The sequence below is a fragment of the Protomyctophum bolini genome (genome assembly GCF_963924005.1).
Source record: "Protomyctophum bolini genome assembly, chromosome: 7".
In the NCBI taxonomy this organism is placed as follows: domain Eukaryota; kingdom Metazoa; phylum Chordata; class Actinopteri; order Myctophiformes; family Myctophidae; genus Protomyctophum; species Protomyctophum bolini.
This window is the reverse complement of record NC_137868.1, coordinates 26404452-26416040: the sequence shown is the minus strand read 5'-3', so window position 1 is coordinate 26416040 and position 11589 is coordinate 26404452. Positions and strand designations below refer to the sequence as shown.

The 11589-nt window shown below is 42.1% G+C and overlaps 1 protein-coding gene across 1 annotated transcript; it reads right to left on the bottom strand.

Moving 5' to 3' along the window:
* Positions 1–715: 715 nt before the first annotated feature.
* Positions 716–9709, bottom strand: LOC308318428 (transcriptional repressor scratch 1-like; the record flags this gene model as incomplete). Its single annotated transcript, XM_080767982.1, has 2 exons — positions 716–1443; positions 9601–9709. 2 exons carry the CDS (start codon positions 9707–9709, stop codon positions 716–718), a joined length of 837 nt encoding a protein of 278 aa, XP_080624108.1.
* Positions 9710–11589: the final 1880 nt, after the last annotated feature.

Sequence of the window (11589 nt, the reverse complement as noted above, 5' to 3'; positions counted from 1 at the left end):
ATTAAATTAGAATCAAATCAGGTTTGAAAAAACGAATTCAAACCAAATAAAATATTTAAAAACTAAACAAATCAATACATTTAAATACAGATAGGTAAATAAATAAATAAATATATTTCAGAAAATAAATATTAAATAATTTGTTTTACCTCAGTAGTGGAGAGAATATGGTCACTTGGTGCAGCAAAACATTATTATTATCATTATTATTAATATAATTATTACTACTATTATTCCCCCACCCCCCCCCAAAAAAACTCTTTCCATTGTATTTTAGTCCAGGGCACAACTCATTCTTTGTAGCCTTATTATTGTCTTCATTATCGCTGTATCATCAATGCCTCAAAATATGATGCCATATCTGGTGCCGCAACCGCAAGGAAGCTGTGTTAGTATTATTTCTATCCAGGATTGATAGAGGAAGAGGAAGAAGAAGTTTATTTTTTTCTTCGGAAGTGCATGCGTAGATCAGTTTAATCCTTAAGTGGGCAAATCTCAAGGAGTAAAATTGTGCTATCTTTATTATGTTCATCATCAATAGGCTCCAAGGAAAATCTAGATGGGTTGGGGAAGTCCGGGAGGTTTATCGAGAGAGTATACGGTCATAGTTTGACCAAAAATAGATTGTTCATGTCTACAGTTTAGTCTGTAAGGGTAATGGCAATCTGTCTCTTTTGTCTGTAGTTTGATGTATGTATATCAATCTGAGGGAGGGTCATTCATCTAGGGAGCCCAGGGGAGAGAAGGGGCCTTTGAAGCAAGCTGACTCATAGTGCTTGTTAAGGTAACTCTTGAGCGCGAAGGTCTTGTTGCAGCGTTTGCACTTAAAGTGTTTGAAGGCTGAGTGGGTCTGCATGTGGGCGCGCAGGTTTGACCGGTCTGCGAAGGCTTTCCCACAGTGGGCGCACCCAAACGGCTTCTCCCCAGTGTGCGAGCGCATGTGGCCCTGCAAAAGCCACGGTCGACTGAACGCTTTCCCGCACACATCACATTTGTGTTTGAGGTCGTGGGTAAGCAGGTGCATGGCCATGGCGGGCATAGACACATACACCTTCCCGCAGGTATGACATTTCTTTGCCATCTTGCTGTCCAGTGAGCGGTGTGTCTGCTTGTGCCTGCTCAGGTTGGAGGATGTAGCGTAGGTCTTGCCACACTCGTTGCAGGTGTGCCTCTGGATGGTCCTGGGGCTGCCGATGGCTTTCCTCCTGGAGCGGCCATCGGTGATGAAGAAGGCGTCAACCGTGTAACCCTCGCTCACCGCAGCGTCTCCGTTAATGTAACCGTCTGTGATTTCTGACCCAGGGCTGTCGGGGGACTCTGAGTCAGGCGCCCCATAGTCACTGTGGAGACCGTCATAGAGGGGGTCTGGAGAAGGAACCTTGATCCCACTGTCACTTTCACCATCATACACAACCGGGCTGATGTAATCACTGATGTAGCCAGCTGTAGAGAGTGAGAAACATAGCAGTGTGAGTCTATATACAACTTCAAACAGTTCTTTGCTATTCCTGGTGTGACCTATAGAAGCCCTAAAACACTGTGGGCCGGGGCCCACTGGTGGGCCATGATGATATTGCAAGTGGGTTTTGATTTATTGATTGAATACTTTATTAACCATTTGCAAAAACGTACAGAGGAACAATAATGCTAAAGGGATAACACAAAAGGTCCTGAGGGCTTGTTTCCATTGTGGTCCTATGTATTAAATTCAGCAAGACATACAGTACAAGAAAATGAAATGAAAGAAAAAGCTACTACTAGAAGCAGTGAAAGTATATTTGTAGAAGAACAGTGGGGGCTCATTTCTTTTGGCAAGCTAGAAGACTTGGTGGTAGGGCATTCCACACTTCTGGTGGCATAATAGTAGAATTAATTCATCCCCATGTTTGTGCCAAATCTGGTGTTGTGCCTGTAGGCGTTTCTCACTCTTTTGAAGTGGTTTGTTTGAGGTACATGGGCACTGGTCCCTTGGGTATCTTGAAAATCAGGCCCATTACAATTTGCTGTACAGTACGCTGTCCTCTACCCTGAGCCATCCCACCCATAGCCATAGCACAATGAGCAGGCGTTAGGTGAGTCCTAGGTGTGAGGTGACAGGTCTAGTAGGAGTCTGATTAGTTTGTTTTGAGGTCTATAGTTTTCATTTTAGTGCATTTGAGGTACTAGAGTACCATGAGGAGATCCTGCCCAAAAATCATATTCTTTGATTGACTTTGACACACATGCTCTGAGAATGCACGTGGCCCGCCACCCATTTGACCACAGTGCTCCGCGATCACTTTTGAGATTTTTATTTTCAGAAACGTTTGAGAACCCCTGTTAGTCCTAACGTAACAATATAATGTACATTATGTAATATCCATTTAATAACACTTTAATCTCATTACTTAATTACTCATTTGCTTGCTTGATTGATTGATTGAAAAATTTCTGAAGATAGGCCTATATACTTCTATAAGCGCACCTAAAGCACACCACTGATACTTTCCCATGTGCAATCTTTTCCATCTTTCCACGTTATATGTATTAATGTGACCAAGATTAGAAAATATATAGTGATATAGTTGAATATATTGAGTTGTTTCTATGCCTTTTCTATTGTATACTCTAGATTTAACACTTTAATTCTACCAGTCTATAACTTTCAATATCCAGTACTAGAATTAATTTTGAAATCAACGAGAGCTTACACAGTATGTTCCCTCAAAACTATCACTAACCACACCTAGCCAACCACACCCCTAACCACACCTACACCTAGCCTAACCACACCCCTAACCACACCCACACCTATACCTAACCCTAAACCCTTGACTCCAAGCCCAACCCTAAACTGAGGTAACATAGGGCTGAGAAAACGTGACCCCAAATAAATGGTACCATACCAGTCTTTGAGGTCGTGGGTAAGGTTGGTTTGACTTCAACCAACCTGAAAAGGCTCTGTATGATTATTTGCAGAAAACATACAATATTACAGATATAAGGTACAAAAAGGACCCGCACACTGTCGGAAACTTTGCTAGACCTTCATCAGGACCTTTGTCTGTTCTAAGTCTAACGAATAATAGATCTAGCTAAACGCTACCAGTCACAATTTCTGTTCAATTATGTTTATCAACATAAATCATAAATCCCTCTAGTGTGGTTTCATTCAAATAATATTGTAAACAAAACAACAGACAGATAGGCCTAACATACAGTATGCATAATATATTAGTCCTGCTACTGTTATGAAGATTCAAACAACAACATGTTCACTTAAAATACCTTCTGGTTAGAAATGTCTCCTTTTCATTTCCTTGGCAGATTTTGAAGTTATAGTCAATATGCTGTCTGATTACAGGCCTATATGCACACAAAGCATAAAAACCACCACACTCAGGTAACACTTTGAAATGTTGACTTGATTGTGCTTTGAAGTGGCTTTGTGTGGTCTTGATTTCAGTATCGCTGATCCAAGGAAATGTGGAACATCAATATATCCTAATCCTTTTTATCCTATAGTCTAACAAAGACTGGCTACTGTCCCTTAAGCATTTAGAAAGGTCTACCAGTTATTCTCATGGCTGCCACTTTCAGGTCATTTGGTTCAGTTAAGAACCTTTCTAATGAAAAAATACTTTTAAACTACAGTCCCAAACTGCTAGTTGAAGGAGAGGAAATTACAATAGAAAGATTTGGTTGACTATCTACAACTGGAGGGAGGGGGAGAGAGAAATCCGTATTTTTCTTAATCTAAACATAAAAACATTACTGGTCAGTCAGAAAAAATGATGCAGTGGCTGACCAGTCATTTTGCAGAATTACCACGGAGCGTCGCAGTCCCACCCCCTTTCAGAATGACGAGGGCCCAGGAAATAATTCAAGAAATAGAGTCCGCAACACTGGTAAGGAATAACTCAGTTCTTCAGGAATGGGTTAGGGTTTCCTGAAGAAGATCCCAGTGATCGAAACGTTGAATTAATAAACCAGTGGAGCTGAGTTATTCCTTACCAGTGTTGCGAACTCTATTTCTTTCTCTTGTACTGCCATTTGTCCAGCACCTGGGCTAGAGTGGATGTGTGTCTGTCCGTCCGTCCGTCCGTCCGTCCGTCTGTCTGTCTGTGTGTAATCCACGTAACTCGAGAACCATTCGCCCCACCGACTTCAAATTCAACACACACGTTCCACACCACGGCAGGGGGTGCAGTGGCTGGTGTCGAGTCGGTCGGACCAACCGTTGTCCAGAACCGCCTCAAAAAGGCCTCTGCCCGAGCTCTGGACAGGGCCCCTGCCCAGGGTCCATATATTGACCTGGCCTATTTTGACATCATTCTGACGTCTACATATATTTCATATTTGGGCATGCCTGACAAAGACCTCCATATATGGGCATAAAAGGGACGCAGACAGAATATCTGGGTGGGGCATGCATTTCAAACTTGCATCGTTCCAAGTAGATCAGCTGTAGAGGCCCCACAGGCAACCGCTCTAGTGACAATAAACACAATGTTTTGGGCCGATCAAATAATTAAGAAAAACAAAACAACAAGAGTTGGCTTTGTCCGTGGCGTAAATGTCTTTAAATAAATACTTTTTGAAAAGTCTATGGGGAAAATGAACAGAGAATTATTTCCTGGGCCCTCGTCGGGGGCGGGACTGCAACGCTCCATAGTCATTCTGCACAATGACTTCTCACATTCATTGTAACTTAAAACGCATTATTATACAATTCATACATAGAGAGGCTGGTCCAATTCCATAATTCCCATAAGCATTTAGTTGCTTAGTGCTACGGAGGAAATTATACACAGACAAAGTAACTGGGAGTTGATCCCACACCAGATAATGTAGCATGCTACTATTTTTCAGTCAGTTTTTGCTTTGCAGTATTTTGATTCTGGAGAGATGGGAAACTGAGAGCAGCTAAGGACACGCAATGGAATCAAACCATTATTTTCTCTGGGTAAAGACATGATATAGTCTTAATTTCAGCAGAGACAGGGTATTATGTAGGAACCTTCTTAATCTTCCAATATTCCAATACACATGGGCCTACACAAATTGGCTATATATGTGCATGCATTTGAGGAGTGTAGTCCTACATATGTATAAATTGGAACAGATGCCAACGGTGGAGTATAAATTAATTGGGAACACATTCGCAGTTATGGTAGAAGTCTGCATCTTCATAAATCATTGATTGAACATTTCACATGGCTTCATATCATGCATGGTCCTTACATTTTGCCAGTAACTTATGTGTTGCTGTTTTCTTGGCTAGGTCTCTCTCTCTCAAGTGCAGAGCTTGCAAAAACATTTCCTCTGCAAAAGATAAAATGAGTGCAGGCTGACCCTGGTCTTGAGCCTGCTGATTTAGCATGCTAAAATGAGAAGCAGCACCATGGACAGATCCTGTGCGGTGCAGGCCTGTGGCATTTCAGTACAAGGACAGGGTCTCACCTGATGCTTGAGGCTTAGTTTGTTCACTTGTCAGTGTGGTGAGTTTACCATGACTCACATAAATAATTTCATGGGCAAATAGAAGTTATATGGAACCCATTCTGAATCACCTGGGCATTTTAGAGGCACAGTTACAGCCTCCCATAATGCTATAGATCTGCTTCTCCTCCTGCCGTGGTAGCATTAAAGGTTGTGAACACTATCATTGCAGTCTGTTGACAGAAAACAGACAGTTCATGCAAACAACAGGGAAACCAAAAAATGGAAAAGATCAGATTTACCGGCAAATAATACTGAATTAGTGAATACAAACATAACATGTTTCGTTTTATTTTCCATGTGGCACATGGTCTTCTACTCTGTGGTTTTAAATAGTCTATTTTGTAGCATAATGCTGTGTGTTTTCCCTCCCTTCCAGTCACCTGCTCAATCTACAATGGTAATGAAACTATAGGTGTTCAGTCACCCTGATGTGCCGCTTTTTTAACTATTGCTATGCATTAGCCATAGGGTTTCTTTTTTCCCCTCAAGAGTACCCTATGTGCAATTTAATATAGAATATAATATTAATTAAACTAATATTATTCAAGCTATATTGATAGTGGTTTTCCAGGTGTTCATAAGCATTAAGCACTGCACTGAAAAATGCTAAGCTCAGGATGGGGGAAATCTGTGGGAGAAAGAATTCTCCCCAATGTAGTTGCGAACGCAGTGAGCACTTACTATGAGACCTAGCAGATCATGTCTGTCTGTGTGTCCATGTGTGTGTCCGTGTGTCCCCCCTTTGTGCCCATATATGGAGCTGATTGTGATTTATGCAACACACTCCATATTTGGACGTATAGCTGCTTTGGGGACTCCTTATATGGTTATGGCTAAGTTAAAAACTTAACTTAAAAATAACTTAACTTAAATATGTACGAGCTGCGTTCGCTTCCCGCGTTTGCGCGTCTTACTGGTTGTTATGCCAATTTAGTCCTCCCCAGTCCCCACACACATTTCTGTGTTTTGTCACTGCTGTTGTATACTGGCTCACCTGCCAGTGAGGAGCCCCCACCGGGAGGACATAGAGCTTTCGTCGCACATGCTGACCAACATTCCCTGCTGACAGGTGCCGCCTCAGCCTGTTGGAGTGCATGCAGTGACAAATATATGGGCCAACCGCCGTTGATTGGAACCTGCAGACTCTGCGGTGGTGGGCAGGCACTTTACCACTGCACCACCCGAGCACCCTATTCTTCTTTTTTTATTACCAGTGGGGATATATTTTGTCCCTGCTTCTCTTCAGAATGAATGCAATACTTGCATTTCCTTATTTTTATTTTTTAATTGAAAATTTGCAAAAAAATATAGCGGATCTACAAGCTCACAACATGTCGCAATGTGAAATGCTGTGAGCAAGATCACTCTGGCTAAGATCACACTTAGGCTAAATTATCATCCAAACAGTTTAGTGGGTTTGTCTTTGTTGAAACATGAATACATAGTAGTTGTAAACTGTGTGACACTAAGACATGGCAATTACTTTTCAGTGCAATATATGTATATTGTTTCTAAATGTAAATAGAAAATCTTTTATTCATATTTTTTTCTCAATTAAAGTATACTGTATGTGATTTCAACATCCTTTTATACTGAAGGTTTCAAATAGATATACACTAGTGACTTTGAATAAGGAAGAAAGTATATCAATTATTTAACTGCATGGGGTCTGCATGCATTTCTAGGCCTATATATGCAGTGGTATTCCCCTTTAAGCCACAGGAACTCCTCTCTATTATTTGCCCAGTCTCCAGGGGAATTTAAGGAAGGCTAAAGCAACAAGCTCAACCACATACAGTTCATCTTTATAGGCTACTCGATCTCATCTGAATAGACTATACACACTGCATCATCATAGCACGCAACGTACTGAACACGGGTGGGATATAAATTATTCCAAACAAACGCCGGTTCATTCAACCAGTAACTTGTCCCTGTATACCGTGTTGTGTAGTGCCTTGTGAAGGCAGAAACTGTACTGTGGTAGACGCATTAACGCCACATGTGACGGACTCAAACAAAGGCGACCAGCACTGGCATTGTTGGTGTCGTATAGGTGCTGCTGAGGTGGCACATCCCGTGTCAAATCAAGCAAAGCTTGTTAATCTCAGCATTATAAATACATCACTGGCCTATTCCTTACGAGGGGAGAGATTAAGCACGGAATGCCCATTACCCAAGATGATGCGCAACAATGTGCCAATGACATTGAGGTTGAAGTGGTGCGGTAGCCTAATTTACATGGCAATGGCATCTAGTTTCTTCGTGCATTATTGCATAATGTGACGCACGCACTTGTAGGGCGTGGGGAAGTTCACACTACAGCACAGGTCACAATGAATAAAGGCTAAATAATAAACGATTAATTTCAATTAAGAATAGGCTGCATGTCTTTTAAAAAATGATACTTAATAGCCTATAAGCCTTCTTATAGAAAACCAACAAGCCGAGAAAAGCCTATGCCCGTGAGCCCTCCAGGGGAACAGATTGAAAGTGGTGAATTAAACCAAAATTCTGTTTTAAACAATGAAATATAGCCATACACTTCACACCATACACGAGTCTATTGCGTGCAACTGTTACGCCAAGTCATCATTGAGAACATTTGCAAACGTGGCAAAATGGAGACGCGCTTTCGGGGCAAAGATGAACGACTGAAATCCTGGGAAATGTGGCCTTTTCTAGTATCAATTATGTTTTGTTGTTATTATTAATCTTCAGTGTAGGCCGCTTAACAGTATAAAGAAATGAATCGGCAGCGATCAACAGTTATTGTGTCTACAAGAAACGAGAGTAATCATCTGGCAGAAATGTGCCAACATGGCAAAAATGGGACACGCATGTCTGCACGAAGCAACGAATATTGTGGTGAGGTTCCTTTTATTAAGTCGTCCTAAATAATATCTAAAAATCACATACACTAGTCTATATGGTGTTTATAGCCCAACACCAAAAAGCCTATGTATTTGTATTTTATAACTAAATAATCCCCCACATATTGATCATCATAAAACACAATAATCTACATTGAAAAGACATCGGTACCGCACGCATCTGAAGTGCATTGTGGGGGTAAGTGATCTAGTTAATTTAGAATGCGTTATGCAACACTAACGGCTGCACTAATTGGTGATTAATCATATCATTTTCCTAAAGTGTGCAGTAGGCTATATCGGCTATAAACCATAGACTATTCTCATGATTGGCATAACCCACATAATATACTGATGAACAAATCAGACTTGTAAACGGGACAACGCCGGAATCAATGAACAGGGTTTGGGCTTGTCTTTCTTTTCATCCTAACACTATCTGTCCATTTGTTCTGTTATCTCTGCTGATCTCTTGCATATGATCCAAAATCGATAAAACCCGGAACGCGCTTGATGGAAGCTGATTTCTCAAGTGACTTTTGACTTGATTTTGGGCGATTATGTCCAAGTAGCCCGAGCTAAAGGTCACATACTAGTTACCAAGTCAAACCAACTCTTATTTTCTACAAGTTCGCTAATCACTGTGAATGTATTATATATAGACCTATATTTTGCAATAGCATAAGCCTATACAAGTGCAAGCCTAATTAATTCAGATCAACGTCTTCAGATCTTTTGGCTTTAAAGCCCATAATACTGCATGCCCAGAGAGACCGCAGAAGTTGTGCATGAACAAAAGCAACACTGCAGCTTGAAACAAGTGTTGAATATTTCTGAACAGGTGTGTAATATAGCGTTCCGCACGCGCGCGTGCTTCCTCCAATATCTTTGTTGTATAATTACTCTTTAGTAGGTGACTCACCTCCCCTCAACGGTGCTACAACAATATTCACCCACGGAACTATATATATACAATAATGGACCCTCTTTCAGCACCTTGGATTTAATAGAAATTACCCATGGCTAATTGTATCATAAAATCACATTTTAATATACTGCGTGGTGTGTGTGTGTGTGTGTGTGTGTGTGTGTGTGTGTGTGTGTGCGTGCGTGTGTGTGTGCGTGTGTGTGTGTGTGTGTGTGTGTGTGTGTGTGTGTGTGCGTGCGCGTGTGTGTGTGCGCGTGTGTGTGTGTGTGTGTGTGTGGACAGCGTAGCCTATACCGCATGTAGCAGGCTACCTACCTTTGTCGTGTAAACGCAAGGTGAGGTCTGTCCTGGTCCGGTAGACGTTCTCCAGATCCGCGGAGAAATCATCCAATTTTACCTTCTTCACCAGGAAAGACCTTGGCATGGTGCTGCAACTATGACTGCCCCACGACACACACTCACACACAAACACACACACTCACAAACACCGCCGACTGCCACACGCCTGGCCAGCGCGATAATGTGTTCCTTCCACGCCAAAAAAACTATAAAAGAACTAATAAAACCCCACAACGAAGCGGTGCAGATTGTCTTCGTTCAAAAGGCTTCAGGTGTTCTCGGGGGAAGAGTGGATTAAATCCGCCAAAGTCACCGGAGGTTTAATCGATGTGAATCCGTTCTTCTCTTCGAGGCGAGTCCTCTTGCAGAGCGAAATGCAACTTCAGCACCGGACAGCTCCCCACCGCTCCGCGCTCTCTCGCAGACTCACTCTGGCCAATAAGCCAGGCTAGACTGGGACAGGCTTGTGCAGTGAGGGAAAGGAAGGCACCCTTCACCCTCGTTCTCCGCTTGCCAAAAAAGGAGGAGATGTAGGAAAGAAAGAAAGAAAGAAGTGCCTGTTTGAAATATTTATCTTCAAAAACGTTGGCCACTTGTCCGACGTTAATCAATTGTCAGGTATCGATAGTTCCAATTCCTTTCAATTTCGATCATGGAAACACTTGAAGACTCCGTCTCTCTCTCTCTCTCTCTCTCTCTCTCTCTCTCTCTCTCTCTCTCTCTCTCTCTCTCTCTCTCTCTCTCTCTCTCTCTCTCTCTCACACACACACACACACACACACTCTCGCTCTCTCTCTCTCTCTCTCTCTCTCTCTCTCTCTCTCTCTCTCTTGCTCTCTATCTCTCTCTATCTCTCTACCTCCGCGAGCCGTTCTCGTGAGTGTGCCGTCTCGCGATCAGCTGTTGGCATTTATACGGTGCAGTGAAAGAGAGAGAGAGGGACGAAGGCTTGGATAGACATAGGGATGGAGGGAGTGCTTAATTTAATCCATCCCACATCCCCGGGGAGAGGCGACTGGCCCGGATGATTTATTGAAGCTGTTATCCCCCTCCCTCGCTTTCTCATTCTCCCTCCTTTCTCCTTTCCTCCGTTCTCCCTTTCTCCTCTTTTTTTGTGAGGCGAGGCGCCATGTTTTGGGGAGATAAGAATGGAAATTATTGTTATATTATTTTTTTATTTCCCCCCCCCTTTTTTAAGCAGCACTCATCGATTTGATTCAGCTATAGGCCTATAGCAGCATGTAACACACGATTTTAAATAATGTCCCATTCTCATCCTGATTTTTCTGTGCGGGATGGCTTTTTCTTCTCCTTTCTTTTTACTGGCTAAGCATATTCCATCTTTGTTTTATATGATGACATGGATTTTATGAGGAATATTAACTAGTATGCTAAGAGACTCGTAATTATCATTAATGTGGCCCTGGAGGCAAATGGGTGTTTTACTGACTAGTGATTAAAAGGGAAGTGGAGGAATATCTTGTCACTATAGGGTCACACGGGGTTCAACTCAAGTATAGCCTAATTGTTCTTTCATATCTTTCTCTTGTTATTTATTTTGTATACCACTGCTCCATGCAGATGACAAGACTTCAGTTGACAATAATTGTACAGTCTGAAATCGGTAGCCAAAGAATGCCACCCATTCTTAGGATGTGTAATCTGAGATGTATTCGTTTCCATCTACTACTACTACTGGACACCACCTGACAGTGCAGTCTCTCCAATTATTGCCACAATATTTTATTCAAATGTGACAGCTCCACTCCACCTGAGACCAATAAACGGTGCATACTTCAAGATACATTTCTTGAATTTGTTGTCGTTACATTTGTCCACCTGAGTTCAAATTCCGTGCATGTGTGCGTATAGGTGTGTAGGTCATCATCGCCAAGAAGCATTCTGTTTTCCCGTAGTTTCGGCAGTGTTTGTGTGTGTGTGTGTGTGTGTGTGTGTGAGAGAGAG